The 16,448-nt window shown below is 40.3% G+C and overlaps 1 protein-coding gene across 2 annotated transcripts in view; it reads right to left on the bottom strand.

The window, feature by feature from the left end:
- The window catches only part of LOC140739779 (uncharacterized), a 187,915-nt gene that overhangs the window by 20,924 nt on the left and 150,543 nt on the right, over positions 1 to 16,448 (bottom strand). For both annotated transcript variants that reach the window (XM_073068293.1, XM_073068294.1), the window contains 3 exons: positions 13,595 to 13,647; positions 12,259 to 12,325; positions 8,531 to 8,657 (listed from right to left, as the gene is read on the bottom strand). In XM_073068293.1, the coding sequence (XP_072924394.1) occupies positions 8,531 to 8,657; positions 12,259 to 12,325; positions 13,595 to 13,647 (247 nt within the window). The remainder of the gene's footprint in view (positions 1 to 8,530; positions 8,658 to 12,258; positions 12,326 to 13,594; positions 13,648 to 16,448) is intronic.

Genomic DNA, 16,448 nt, shown 5'->3' with positions numbered 1-16,448 from the left:
TTTTTAAACTTCATGCAGCAGACCTTGGATCCTTGCTGGACTGTGAGGAAGATAATTTGGGGAATAAATACCAACCACAATTGCAGCAATCTTTTACAATTGCTGGTGTTCTTTTTAATCTCCCTCCTTGGTAAACTTCCTCTTGTATATTGGGATGTCTGGGAGGCTACTAGGAGTGTGTCAGACTATAAGACTAAGATGTTGATTTTCTATAGTAAGTGGGTGGTTTAGGTTGTGCACAATAGTAGAGATATTTCTTTGGTATCAGTTTTGCTGCCTTATTAACAATGGGTCTCTGTTTTCTCCATTTTGGCTCGATGTTTGTCAGCTTTGGTTGGTTCCTGGAACTGTTTATTATCCTCACTGCACTTGGCAGTACTTTTCATTTATCCAGACAGAAAATTCTAGACAAAAGATGAAAAAAAAACCCTTCTGCTTTGATTGTTAATCTTTTCTTGATTGCTTCCTTGAAATGATTGGCTGTCAGGCAATTTTTTTAAAAAGATTTTTATTCCTGCAAAATTTTTTGATTGTAAAACGTTCAGTACGTGGTCAGATACATGATTTTTAAGAATAGATATACTTTATGGTAGTTTTCACACTGATTATGTTTATCCAAATTAAGATATTCTTTCTTATTTCCTTTCAAACTAACGATCAGTCGCCAGTAGTTGTGTCCCTGAAGTTCATCGATCTTCATTATCCTATTCAGGGCCTTGCAGAAAGGCTTCAAGCCATCCTAATGGACAGGCTGTTAATATTACAAAAGATAAAAGTTAGAGCACTATTGATGTTCTGCCGACTAGAACATTTTGTAAATAACTGGAGTGGAGGTGGGGGTATGGGGGAAGCGGTGAAATTATTCCTTGGATTAAATATGTGCTAATGTGTAATAATTTGATGGTTTGCCATTTGAAAAGAACAAATAAATAAATTCATTGGTAATACCAAAGCTTTTGCTGTGAAGGAATTGGTTTTGTACACATTAATTAATTCAACCTTGCATGAAAGAATAATTCTAAATGCTACTTAAATATTAAGTGCCACTTTAAATGAAAGGGGTAAATTACTTCATGCTTTCTCTCTTCCAAGTAGGGTGGAAAAGCAACATATTATTTTAAATGCAGGATAGAAAGACACACTAACAGTTTAAAAGCTTATGGTTTTTTTCCCTCTTCTAGTCTGATACACATAAAATAGCTTCCTAGAAATCCCAATATTTAGAGATCTCATATTTCTCTGCTGTTGCCTTCATTCCCTTGGTAACCTGTCTGTCCTTTGCACTATAACTTTGGCATCAGCAGATCCTAATCCAGAAATCTTGCTTTGAGCTTTTCTTTGATGAACCTCAATTTCTCTTGATAGGTTAAAACTCCACATATGGACGGGCCAAAGTTTGTAAGAGATTTGTAGCTCTTTAGCTATGTAAGTATCAATTTTTCAGCAGTTTTTATTGACTATGCACTTTACTTTAGGTACACTGTCATACATTTGACCAACTAAGAATAAAATTGAACAATTTGTGAGTGCATTAATAATGTCTTAATTCCCATTTAATATGTAGCCAAAACATTGCATAATTTTACTCTCATCTGCTAGGCACACCAGTGTATTCTCTAGTTTAACAACTGGGTACTATACTGGACTGGTGGTCATGGAATACAGACTGGTTAGTTTAGGTACACCAGATCTAACAGTAAAATGTTGTGAAATGATCATGCACTGGATTATTAAAATTTATTCTGAACCCAAAGTTTTGCTTAGGACAGATATTTTAAAAAACTATCAAATATAAGTTATCGCTCATCAGTAAATGTTGATTTAATTTGATACATTATTAATATTCTATAAGGAAAACCTAACATTGAATTTCTTAAAATTGAATTACTGTATAAGGCCAGCTTCTAAAATTTGAGGTGAATTGGGAGTGCAGTTTGTGCTGGCAGGCATTTCACAGCAGAAGCTGGTCTGAGAAACTGAAGAATGGCCTTGTCCAGGAGAAGACAGGCTTCATAGTTTTCCGGTACTGCACTGCTATCCTTCTAAAGTGATGTAAAGTACCTGCAGCAAATCAGGAGGTCGCAACACAAGCATCACAAACTCGTTCAAGCTGATGACCATGAGAGTCGATCAGTGAACTCAACCTCAAAGTTTGAACTAGTGCTGCTATGTCTCACGTCTAACCAAAAGCCTCTAAAACTCAACCAAACTGCCTGCTTCCACTACCACCCCTGGTAAGCAGTTCCAGGCACCTACTGCTCTCTATGTAAATCAAAATTTGCAGAGCTTTGTGATTGATGAATGTACCTTCGAATGCCATAGCTGCATCTGTTACACTGTGCTATGCGCAACACTCCCATCATTCACTATCAAAAAATCTCAACCCTCCCCACCTCTCTGCACAACCTGACCTTTATGCTTTCTATTTTCAGATAATCAAGCGCAGCCACTTGCCAGAGTAACACAAACTAAATGCTGGAGGTACTCAGCAGGTCAAATAGCATCAATGGAGAGGAATAAACAGTTTGCATCTTGGCATTTTCAGACCCTTCATCAGCTACCTGCCAGACGATGGTAGAAGAACACAGAGAGACTGAAGATGAAGACTCCGATTTCACATTTCCTGTCACCAACTGATACTGTATAATTAAGATACTTAGCTTGAGAAATAGGATTAGCATGTGGTGAGAGATCAAGTATGAGTAATCTGCAATGAGCGCAGGGAGAAATGGAACCTCAGGGAGCAAATCCCCGGAGGACAAGTTGCAAATGACTCGGCTGTAGGGGATGCAGTTGAGGATTTCAATAGAGCACCTAAAAAGGAAGGATCTAAAAACAAAATATTGTAGATAAAGCAGAAAATTCTTTGTTTGGACAACATCTAGAAAAGACAAAAAAGTGTAATTTTTTGGGGTTTCTGGATTGATTGTTGAAGATTGGAAGATAGCAAATGTGATCCCACTGTTAATTTAGCAAGGCCATGTTGTAGTGTGTATTTGTTTTATTTTATTTAGAGATCAGCATAGTAACAACGTGCCCATGCCTTCCAATTATAATCATGTGACTAATTAACCCACTAACCCATACGCCATTAAAATGTGGGAGGAATCTGGAACACCTGGAGGAAAGTCATGAGATCACAAGGAGAACATACAAACTTCTTACAGGCAATGGCAGGAATGGAACCTTGGTCACTGGTGTTGTAATAGCATAGAGCTAACTGCTACATTATCATGCTCTATTAAAGGAAGGACATGGAAACTTTAGAAAGGGTGCAGAAGACATTCACCAGGATGTTGCATGGAATACAGCAATAGCTTTCAGGGGAGGTTGAACAAACACAAATTATCTAGAGCTTCAGAGACTGAGTTGCAAGCTCATAAGTATATAAAATTAAGAAAGACATACATTCAATGGCCATTTTATTAGGTATAGGCAGTATCTAATAAAGTGCCCACTAAGTTCTGAATGGTTGTGATCTTCTGCCGCTGTAGCCCATCCAGTTCAAGGTTCGAAGTGTTATGCATTTAGAGATGCTTTTCTGCACATCACTGTCGTAAGGTGTGGTTATTTGAGCTACTGTCAGTTTGAACCAGTCTGTCCATTCTCCTTTAGCCTTTCTTAATAAAAAGTCATTTTCACCCACTGACCGCTGCTCACTGGATGTTTTTTTTTATTTTCTCACCATTGTTATCTGTTTTATCCAGTCTTGATGAAGGCTGTTGGCCCAAAACGTCGACTGTTTACTTTTTTCCATAGATGTCACCTGGCCTGCTGAGTTCCTCCACCATTTTGTGTGTATTGCTTGGATTTCCAGCATCTGAAGATATTCTCATGTTTGTGACACAGTTGGTGGTGCAATGGAGACTCAGGTCTCTATTTATGGAAGCTCAGATTAGAATCATGAAGGCTCAGCTAATTGCCATGCAAACTTGACCACCGTTATCTAGATCTTTCAGCAGTTCTCTAACATTTGGGCATTTAGGTACATCTTAAAGTTGACATGCTTTGGTACAAAGAAACATTTATGTAGCTAATAATTGATTAATTTAATTGCCTACCACATCTGACGACTGAGGAACTTGGGTGGGTGAGTGGAAAAGCTGATGCACTGGTGCAGTTCCACTCTCTTGACCTTGGAAGTTCAGGTCCAGCGGTACGAGTAGTCATCGCGAGTGGGGTCTTCCCCGGCAGCAGCAGATGGCCCTGATTTCTTCTGTGCCTTGCCATTCCCTTTTACTCTTCACAAAGAGTGGCAGAACCACTCTCCCGGCCCCGAGTCCCACTGTTGATCTCATCCACCCAGTCCGCAGGAGCTGGCTTCGCACAGCTAGGACAGGCATGATCCTATCCAACCATGCATGAGGCCTGCAAGGATATCCTCACCTGGTTTAGCCCACCTGTTGAAATGGTATAATGGAGCCTGGCTGCTATTGCTTGCCAACAGCCACTCAGAGCCTCAGGTGAGAGCTGAATGTCTGACGGGGAAAAGGTGAATGAGCTGCCCCAGATTGAATGCGACAAGCCTCTTCACAAAAGGTGCTCCCACTTTCTGGACATGCCATACACCTCTAATGCAACTAATAGTGCTGCACAAATAGGGAAACCTGCAAGTTATACTTCACGCTGATGAAGGTTATTTGGCCCATCCAATCCATACAGGCTCACAGTCCCAATACTCCTCGTACCTCTTTATGTCTGATTCTCACTAGCACACATCATCTCCACTCATTTACCATGCCACCCACCTACACTGGAGTTTCTCACCATAGCTAACTTTCCTATCAGCATGCTTTAGGGATGTGGGAAGAAACTGGAGCATCATTTGGAAAATCAGGGCATTACAGGAACCTGCAAGTTCTGCACAGGCAGCATCTTTGTACTCTGAGCCACTCTGATGCCTTCTTAAGCATGAAGGCATGAACCCATTCTGCCTGCTACATTTTGTCTTAGGGAGAGTGAAACATAAAGAGATCTCCTTGAATAGGGAGCATTTATTATTCAAATGTTGCGAATGGGCTAACCATGCTGACAACCAGCTGGTGGGGCCCGAGTCGACGGCCAACCAGATGTAGTGGACGCAGGGTTTGGGATTGTGCTGAGGGTCAGATACACATATATCTAATCTCATCATCGAGTGCATGCATGATCTGTGATTCGTTGGGCAGAATGGTTTGAAGCACTTCATATCATTTGAATGGATAGCTGACTTTGCTTTAAAAGGTACATTCTGGGCAGATTTTTATTTATTTTTCTTTCATTTTATCATGCCTGTATTAATTAAATAAACAAAAATAATCTGGTGGACAAGTTCGTTGAAGCAACACTCAGAATAAATTAGATTAAAAATGTTGAATGGTACTTCATAAAATCATAATCTCAACAAATGTGCATTACATTGGGAAATAAATCTTCACAGGAAATGATCCATTTATGGCTAACTAATGAGATCAGGGATAGTAATAGATTAAATTACATTTCTTTCCTATGAATATTTAGCATAGGGATTGTATGAGCTTTGGATACCAACCAAAAAGACCATAAAGATAGGCTGGAGAGGAAGAAAGTGTGCATATTTGGATTTCCACAAGGCATCCAATAATGTATCACACAAAAGATTGCTTAATAAAATGCCTCATGGATAATAAATTAGCATTAACAGGGATTGGTAAAGATGCAGTAAAAACACATTGGTCACTTCCAGTTTGGCAGGCTGTTAATTGTAGAGTAACAGTCAAAGTAGACTCACAGATTTTAGTCAATAATATCGATTGTAATTGAAGAGATCTGAGGGTATTATCTCCAGGACTGCTGACAGTACAAAATTAAATGGGTAAGTTATCCAAAGTGACATAGGCAGGCTGGGTGTGTTCAGCACAAAGATGTCTGCGGAGCAGTACAAGGCTTTTCTCTTTGAAAGGAATAAAAAGTATGGATTGCCTGTTGTATTCAAATGCAGACTTGCACATAAAATACACACAGCCTTTAGTTTCAAGGAAATTGCAGTATGTGCACTTTCTGACCAGCAAGGGGTGCTGGGTACTGGTAGGTCTTAACACACCTGAACATCATTTATTTGAGCTTTTTATTAGAGTTCTTTAATGGCCACTTTTATCATTCCAGTGTCATGTGTTTTTCATGACGCTTTTCATCTGAATACAGCTTCCTTACGCTTCTTGTTCTTAAGTGATTAGTTTTCAATTTTGACACATATGAGATTCCTGTGTATTATGTTCTACTTAAGGTTATTCTGGACTAGCGCTCATCGCTGGACTTGAGTTCTGTGTGAACTACTGTTCTATCTGCTCAAGTCCAGAGTAAGTGAGCTCTTGTTTGATTATTCCCTGTATTATTCTCTGAATAAATCTTCATCGTTAATTTCTATTCTTGAGTGCTGAGTTTACTCCACACCTGGGTCCTTGAGTCTTTAGACTGTTGCATCAGGAGTTATCTGCCCATGATGGATTTCATTAAGTATACTCAAGTCTGCGTTGATCGGTTTTTGGATATCAATGAATACACTATCAGGATTAGATGAATTGGAAAATCATACATAATCTCACTGAATGCAGAGTAAATTTTATCTGTTCTCTTATAGATTCAGGTTTAGGTATCTGGGAGTTGCTGGCAAAAATAACATTTATTGTCTATTCCCAATAACCTGATAAAGTTCTGGCTGCCTTTCTGAACCATTTCAGTCTTTCTAGTGAAGTAATGCCCATAATGCTGTGGGGATGGAGTTCCAGAACTTAGAACCAGCGTCAAAGAAGAAACATACAGTATATATTTGCAAACACCAGGAAATTTGCAGATGCTGGAAATTCAAGCAACACACACAAAATGCTGGCCAGGAAGAAGCACTGTTGACGTTTCGGGCCGAGACCCTTCATCAGGACTAATTGAAAGGAAAGATAGTAAGAGATTTGAAAGTAGGAGGGGGAGGGGTAAATGCGGAATGATAGAAGACCAGAGGGGGTGAGGTGAAGCTGAGAGCTGGAAAGATGATTGGCAAAAGGGATACAGAGCTGGAGAAGGGAAAGGATCATGGGACGGGAGGCCTAGGGAGAAAGAAAGGGGGAGGGGAGAGGAGAGTATATATTTGCAAATCAGGATCCCATGTGACTTGCAGGGAAATTTGCAAATAATATTGTTCCATTGACCTGCAGGCTTTCTCCTTCTTGTGGGTTTGGGAGATGCTGTTGGTGCAGCTGAGGTAAGTAACTGCAGTGCATTTGGGGGATGGTACACATTGCAGATGCCATCCTGGGGAGAATTAAGTTTTTAGGCTGATCAAGGAGGCTGCTCTGTCTCTGATGCTGGCTGGTGCCAACCACCTTGAGAGTTGTGGTAGCTGCATTCATCCAGGTGAGTTGAGGGCATCGTACAAATTCTGAGCTGTACCTTATAAACGGTGGAAAGGCTTTTGGTGTATAAGGGGGTGAGTCACTCTCTGCAAACTACTTAGCCTCTGATCTGCTTTCATAATTGCAGAACTAACATGGCTGGCTCAGTTGCATTGTTGGTCAATAGGACGTTGATAGTCAGAAGGTAATGCTGTTGAATGTCAAGGGTGGGTAGTTAGTTTCTTTCTTGCTAGAGATGGCCTTTGGCTGGCACTTCAGAGGCATGGGCACCATTTATTTGCCTGTAGCTTAAAGATGTTCAGGTGATGCTGCCTACAGGCAGAGGCTGATCTTCATATTAAGGAGTTATAAATGGAGCTGAACATTATGCACTCATCGGTGAACATCCCACTTTCTGAATTATTGATGGAAGGAAGATCTTTGATGAAGGAGCTAAAAATGATTGCACTTGGGACACTGCCTGGGGGGCATTTCTGTGGTGGAGTTGTGATAGTTGACCTCCAGTAACTGCCTTTGTGCAAATTATGCTTCCACCAATGGTAATGTATTTCCCTGGTGCCAATTGGGTTCAGTTTTACCAGGACAGTTTGATGCCCCATTTAATCAATTGACTCCTTGATTTCAGCATAAGACCATTTAAAAATAGGAGCGCACATAGACCATTCAGCTTCCCAAGTCTGCTTCACTATTCAATGAGATCACTGCTGATTGGCCAATGTCTCACCTCTTCTCTGTACCCATACCCCACAGCCCTCGATTCCTATTTCTAAATTCCCCCAAAGATCTAGACTTCAGGATAGAGAATTCCAGGGATTCACCAACCTGTGTGAGAAAAGGCTGTGTCAAGGAAAGTCACTTTCATCCCACCTCTGGAATTTACTCTTACCTTGACCAAGGCTAGAGCCAAATTTTCCTGGTAACACTGAAGCAGGACACTGCTAAGTAACTTGGCAACACTGTTGACCATGGCTTTAATTGTTTTGCTGGTGACTGAGATTTGACTGGGTGAGAATTAAAGAGATTGGTTCTATCCTGCTTTTTGTAAACGGGACAAACTTGGGCAATTTTCCACGTGGTTGAGCAGACTTAGGATGTTCAATGTTAACGTTTGAAGCATTCCAAGTTTGGTGTATAGTAAACATTTATGAGAAAATATGCACACATACCATAGTATAAGGTGTTCGATCTGCCTGCCAATCCTTGTGGAGCTGTTTCGATTTAGCTAATTCACTGATTCTTGAAGAGGGTATAGCATTGAGTGTTGCAGATCTCAGGGGCCACACGGGTGATGGTCTACATAATAAACACTTACTTTAGCTTGTTTATAATACAATGTATTTAAATCTTTATAGATGTCATTTGTTGTACAATTTCTCTGCATCTATTGAATTTCTATGAGAAAGCAATGGTAATTAAAAAAGAGTAAATGCTAACATATACACACAATGTTAGGACGCATAAGAAAGTAAACTATTTGAGTTGACATGAAATTCAGACATTTACTGATGAATCCTAATCTTCCCTGTCTCAGTAGTGTGGTTGAATTGGTTCACCCGTGGATAAGTGGGTGTTTTAACGCTGATATCCAGAAACTTTTGATAAATGGCAAATGAACAATCAGCTATAATTCTTCATCTCTCTGCTGGACAGTCTCTCAGAGTAGAGGATGATTTGCCTCTTCTCAATTTCAGAGGAATGAAGATGCTAGTGCACAAATTCTTTTAAAATGGAGGGGTTATTGCATCCCGACTACCACACTGACTTGATGGAGCGAGGTCTTGTTCCACAATGCTTGGAGAGCAAACTCTTCTGCATAGAATGAGTATAAGCACAAGCACACACACACACACACACACACTCTCTCTCTCTCTCTCTCTCTCGATGCACATGGAAATCCCTTCTTACCACACTATTTCCTTGCCTATCCCTAATCCCCAATCTCTCTGTAGCCCTCCCCATTCCCTTCTGACCACCATCCATAAAGCTTTTTTCATAATCTTGAGTACTCCAGTTCACATACTTAAGTACGTACTCTCACTCCTCAATTGTCTCTCCTCTGATTTAATCTCCTTTATTGTTCTTGCTCAAATCTCCTTCTACAATCCCTAACCTAATCCTCGTCTCTCACCCCTATCCTAATTCCCCCCGTATCCCTTCCCCTAAACCCCATCCAAGGTAGACCCCCACCCATCCTTTCCATTCCAGCAGTGTCTTCCCAATTCTTCAAATGATGGAGGAACACTCTCTTCTTGGGAGTTGTCAGACCCCTCTCTCCTCATTTCCCCATCCCCCTGCCAGTACCTGAATCATTCAAATGTTCTCTGGAAAGCCGGCAGCCTAGTGTTGCTAGAATTACGGTCATTGTTGCACAGTGTTGAAACCACATCTGCTAACACGCCTCTGTAAGCAGCAATGCGATGGTGATAAAGTGGCTCTTGATGTGGATTATTGATTGGGGTATGAATGTTGGCCCGAGATAACTTGCTAGTGGCACGCAAGAAGTGTGGTGAAGGTTGATTAAATGGCATGTGGAGTCCCAGAATACTGTGCAGGCACTCTAATGTTCATCATCATTGTCAATGATCTGGCTAGACATGTCCTGTACTTAATAAAGCACCCACTGAGTGTAGGTTTGTGATCTTCTGCTGCTGTGCCCCATCCACTTCAATGTTTGAGAGGTATGTGTTCAGAGATGCTCTTCTGCACACCACTGTGCAGCCTGTGGTTATTTGAGTTACTGTTGCCTTCCCGTCAGCTTGAAGCAGCCGTGAATGAGAGAGGTCATTCTCCTCTGAACTCTTTCATTAACAAGGATTCTTTACACACTCAGTGGATCTTTTGTTTTGTTTTTCACACCATTCTCTGTAAATTCTGACAACTGTTGTGCATGAAACTCCCTGGGGCACCATGGTAGCCTAGCGGTTAGCGCAAAGCTATTATCACTGGGGACGTTCGTGTTTGGAGTTCAATTCTAGCACCATCCGTAAGACATCTGTTCGTTCTTCCTTGGGTAGTGTGGGTTTTCTCCCGCAGTCCAGCTAGTAGGTTAATTAGTCATTGGAAAATTTCTGAGATTCGGCTAGGATAAATAGATGGGATGCTGGGCAGTGAGGCTCATTGGGCTGGAAGAGTATATTCTGTGCGGTATCTTGAAATAATTTTTTTTTTTAATTCTGAGATACTTAAATCATCCCATCTTGTACCAACAATCATTCCATGGTCAAAGTCAATTAGATCACATTTCATCCCTGTTCTGATATTTGGCTTGAGCAACAAATGAAGCTCTTACCTACGTCTGCTTGGTTTTATGTACTGAGCCACATGGTGGGCTGATTAGATATTTGCAGTAATGAAGGGATGCACAAGTGTCTCTAAAGTGGCCACTGCGTGTATGTAGGGATGTAATACACAAAACAAAAAAAATTGAATGTTTATGGAAATATGACATACATTTCACACATTTATCATCAGACTGGTAAACATGCCTTTTGTTCCAAAGGAAATAACATACACTGAGGTGAGTGGAGATTAGAACACCCTGTGCATCACTCCAGATTAGATATGGGAATTAGAAAATATACCATTTAGTGCATGTAGATACTTAATTTCTGAATTTTTGGACCTTTGGTTCTAGTGTTTGTGAGAGCTGACATCACCAAATATTTTCACTGGTAAGAAGTGGAAAAGCATTAATCTAAAGGAAATTTATCCTTGGCCCAATCCCACAAATGAAGAAAAGGCCAGACATAAAGCGGTGGTGATGGCTGATTTGGGGTTGGCTTGTATTCCGAGAAATAGTGCAATATAAAGTAACAAGTATATATGATAATGACAGAATAAATAGAAGCTGGGTTAGGCAATTCTGTCCCTCACACCTGCTCTACTATTCAATAAGATCATAGTTGATCTTCAACTTCAACACTACTTTCCTGCACTAATCCATTAACTCTTGTTCCTCCTAACATCTTAAGCCTATGGGTGTCTATTTTGTATTATACAGTATTTAGTGACCGAGCCCTGAAAAACCCTCCTTGGCACAGAATTCCAGTTACTATTCTCTAGTAAAGGAATTCTTTGTCTATCTTCATCCTGAATGGTTGACCCCTTACTTTGAAATTGTGATCTCTTGTTCAAGACTCCTCAGCCAGGGTAATAGTTCAATGTCTATGTGCATTTCCTTGAGATCACCTCTCTTTCTCCTGGACTAAAGAAAGTATAGGCCCCGTTAGTTTAATCTTGCATCATATAATAAATCCAAAGTCTCAGAAATCAATCTGATGAGTTATCACTGCATTCTGTCTTACACAGAGAGTGCAAACTGCGCACAATATTCTGGGTGCTCTATGCTATTGCAGCAAGGCATCTTTACTGCTCGACTCAAGTGTTGGGGTGGCATGGTAGCACAACGATTTACAGTACCAATGACCCGGGTTCAATTGATTAGGCTTGGGTTAGATCGTGGGTTACAGGGTGACAAGGCTTGAAGGGCTGGAAGGACCTACTCTGCACTATATCGCAATGAATTAAAAAATAAACAAATTCTCCTGCAATAATGTCCAAAAATCTAAACTTGAATGTTAACGTTTCCATGATCCACTTGCACAGTTCCCCATGAACTCCAGCATCTTTCATCTTCTCAGCTTTTGAAATCTTCTCTGCCTTTCAATTTCTCTTTTCTGTCAAAGTGCATGATTTCACATTTTTCCATATTAAATTCCATCTAATGGACTACTGCATACTTTGAGTGTCCAAAACATTGGGTACAATCTGAAGGCAGCATCAACATGCTGGCATTTCTGCATAGTTCAGTTGCTAGGACTAACTGAGTAGGTGTAAGAGCAGAAATAATCTTAGTGAAGGCTACTGCTTTCTTCGAAATCACTAAAAGACATACCTGTTTCCAACAAAATGAGCGGCCAGTTTTTTGGGTTCACTGAGATAAACAAATCTTGGTACGTCGGCTAAAGGAGATAAAATTATCCAGTTAAGTGAAAACAACAGATTTTCATTCCTGCTGTTACAGTTCATTAGGTAATGTTTAAATAATACTGAATAGGTGAAATTATCCATGGATGAGATCTGTCTAATGATTAAGAAAATTGATTTGTTCATTGCTCATTCATAGAGTTGTACAGCACAGAAAAAGGCTCTTCAGTCCACTATGTCCACGCCAACCTCTAAGCCTATCTACATGAGTCTTATTTATCCATATTACTGCTGTACTCTTCCATGCCTTGCTTATTAAGTTTGTTTAAATGCCTTTTAAAGCTAGTACTAATATCCGATTCCACCACAACCTTCTCGGTGTAAAACCTCCACTTAGTTGTTCATTATTATTATTTTTTTATTTGTATTTGCACAATCTATCTTCTTTTGCTCATTGGCTGCTTGTCAGCCTCTGTTTATGTGTAGTTTCTCATTGTTTCTATTGTATTTCTTTGCTCTACTGTGAATACCTGCAATAAAATTAATCACAGGGTAGTAAACATTCAACTCACAGACCTCCGTTGATACCCCTGCCCCCCCCTTACCCCATCCCTATCTATAATTTTAGTCTGGTTCTCTTTCTCTTTCTTTCCACCCCTCACTATAATCTCCCCCCAGCCCTACCTTTCTTTCTCTTTTATTTCCCATAATTCTCCACCTTCCCCCTAACCCATTTCCCACCAGCCTATCACTTCCCAGCTCTCTACTTCATCCCTCCCCCCACTTCCTATCCCCCCTTGACCATCCCATGTTACTTCACTCCTGATGAAGGGTTTCGGCCTGAAACGTCGTCACTACCTCCTCCCATAGATGCTGTCTGGCCTGCTGAGTTCTGCTAGCATTTTGTGTTTTTTTATTTGTAGTATAAACGTACTTTGAACTTCAAACAGCTTACACATTCAGATAACTTTTAAAATGTCTTCCTCATTCTATAAACCTCATTTCCTCATTTGTGATTGATACCCCACCCATGGGAACAAAGGATCTTGACTATCTACTGCATCTTTGCATTTCATAATCCTATGTACTATCAAGTCACCCCCTTGGCCTCAAAGGAAAGACAAGCCCACTTCATCCAATCTCTCCCCATAACTAAAGTTCTCCAACAGGCAATGTCCTTTGTTGCTTCAAGTTTTTATCCCCCACACATCAGTTAAATCTATGTTGCATATTACTTATAGCTATCTTCTCACTCATATATGCAAAATGTCTTGCATTCTTGGAGTTTTTCTTTGTCAACATACCATAAATGACAGGCTCCTTTTTACTTCCCGATTTTTTGCCTTTGAAATTTACGCTGTTGAAACAGAACATGGATTTTAGGGTTGAAAACTATACAATAAAAGATGGTAAGTCTGTAACCTTAGCTACTCAATGCAGACCTAAATGTGATAACTGTGATAACTTTTGTCACTGCTATCTAAGAATATGCTGTAAATGAAATGGAGTTGGCTGGAAATCATCTGGGAGCCCAAAATGGGTTTTGCATTTGATGGGAAACTACAACAGTTGCAATGAGGCAGGACTTTCATTGAAGGCGTGAGGTAATGATAGGCCCCACACATTCCAATTACTCATCTTCCACCATGTTCAGTAAAAACCAGCTTCCCAGCTGCACAAAGATGACCGAGTAGAAAATGCAGCACTTGTTCAAATCTGCAACATTATTCATCTCCTCATTTGGAAATATAAATTTGTTAGAGATTGTGGCAGAAAATGATGGAATTGAGAAGTTCTTTGCCCTGAGACTTGAATTATATTTCACTTCATTTGTTGAAGCAGCCTTGCTTGGAAAACTGAATATAAATGGTGGGGGAGAAAATTGGGCCAGGAATCTGAGAGATTTTTCATCCTTCCCACCCTTATTCCTGTGGAGAAGGGGTTCCCAACCTTTTTCAGGCCATGGACCCCTACTGTCAACTGAGGGGGTCAGTGGACCACAAGTTGGGAAGTCCTGCAAGGATAACAGTGAAGATAACATACAGAAGGCAGGGGGCTTGAATACCCTGATGTGAGCTGAGATCTTGAAGCAGTCTCTGTCCCTTCAAAGGGCTTCAGTGTTTATTTGCTGGTCTAGGACTCAGTAACATTAGGTTCCTTGGTAGCCGGCAGTGAATTCCTGTTACCAATGCAAGCTTGACAACAATATGGGAATATTCTGTCTCTATGCTCTTGAGCTTACATTGACGCCAGGACCACCAGACTTTAAAAGAGTTACTACCCCTAGCCATTAGGCTGATCAACACTTCCACCCCTTAATCCACACATCACCAACACTTCATCATTTTCTTTCAATCACTTTATGTACAGATGCTACTGCACCTAGCATCACTTTATGTACAGCAATCAGTCTACCCATATAAGTTAATCTTATGTATTTATATTTATTGTGTTCTTTATGTTTATGGTATTTTGTATGTGGCTTCTGAACTTGAGCAACATCATTTTTTTTTCTCCTTTACATTTGTGTACTGACAACTGACAATAAACAATTTCGAATCTTGAACTTTAAGAAATTCATTACATAGACCATATGAACCTTTAGCCAGAAAAATGGCTTCCACTAGGTTGGTCTGGGTGGTGTAAGTTAAAAATAAGGTTTTTGTGAAATTCTGCTCTGAAGAGAAGGATTACTGGTAATTTTAGCACAGAGAATGAAAGGCATCTATCTAACTACTTTCTGTCCATCAGTAGTTTTCTGCACTGCATCTACTTACTATGACCAATTAACACTGGAAATTTGAACTTGAGATAAAACAGAGACAGTAGAACTTCTTTTATCCACTCGGGCCTGTGAACCATAAGACAGGAGTTGAAACAAATTTGATGCTAACTCACAGTACAGATTGGGCTGACTCACTATTAATAAACAAATATACTACTGATTTTTCAACAGTTGTGACAAGATTCATCAGTCTATAGCCTGGGAGTTAGCCACATCACTACACAAAATTTCTGAACAATGTACACTCAGTGGCCACTTTATTAGATACCTCTTGTACCTAATAAAGTGGTCACTGAGGGTATGCCCCTGATATTTTGCTGCTGTAGCTCATCAATTCAGGATTCAGAAATGCTCTTCTGCACACCACTGTTGTAAAGCATAGTTATTTCAGTTCTTCTTCTTCTTCTTCTTCTTGTTTTACGGCGGTTGGTACCGAGCTTAATGGTGCATTACTGCCACCTTCTGCTCTGGAGTGTGGATCAGACAATACCATTCACACACACATACCCTAATCTACACTCTATCCTTCCTTCTTTGGCCATCCTAGTACCCTATTCCTGCTTATCCATCATATCCTATAAAAAAAACCTGTATCCCTTAAGAAAGCTAAAAGCACCCTGACCTGTGCCCTCTCACCCATGCCCAGTAACCATTTTAATGTGAATTCCTGCACCCCCAATTCCCTTAGATTAATTCTCATCATCTCTCTCTGTATCCCATACTCCTTGCAACTCAGAATTACATGTTCTACTGACTCCTCTTCCTGACATTCCTCACACAATCCTGTCTGGTGTTTCCCTATCATTTTCAATGTTTTGTTTAATGCACAGTGCCCCGGCCTTAACCTAGTCCACACAGTTTCCTCTCTTCTGTATCCACTGCCCACCCTAGTACCTGAAACACTCTTTTGTATTTGATATAAATGCCTCCCTCTCCCCTCTCTGTCCCATCTTTCTTGCCCCATTTGGATGTCTTTTCCCCAGATTACACACTTGGCCTCTGCTTTACTGATACTAATGTGTGTTTCTATATTTTCTTTCTTTAACACCCTCTTTGCCAACTCATCCACCCTCTCATTCCCCTTCACCCCTACATGAACTGGAACCCTTGGTAATTTTACCTGACCTCCCTGATTTGCAACTTTCGTGACTGACTGAAGGACTTCATAACTTTAGTCGGGTAGGGAATGGTATTGCTAAAGAATGTGGAGTGTTTGATTTAAGGATAAGTCCTTCAGTAGTTTATCTGTTTGTAGCTCCATGGAAGATTGTATGGCCTGACATAGACTGGCATTTGTTAGAGGTAAAAAGGAAAGAAAAATATAAAGCTGATTTGGTAAGTGCATTTAACTATCATGTGATGGAAAAGTATAG

This window comes from Hemitrygon akajei, chromosome 16 (assembly GCF_048418815.1).
Source record: "Hemitrygon akajei chromosome 16, sHemAka1.3, whole genome shotgun sequence".
NCBI lineage: Eukaryota > Metazoa > Chordata > Chondrichthyes > Myliobatiformes > Dasyatidae > Hemitrygon > Hemitrygon akajei.
The sequence above is the reverse complement of the archived record's forward strand: the minus strand, read 5'-3'. Positions and strand labels throughout refer to the sequence as shown.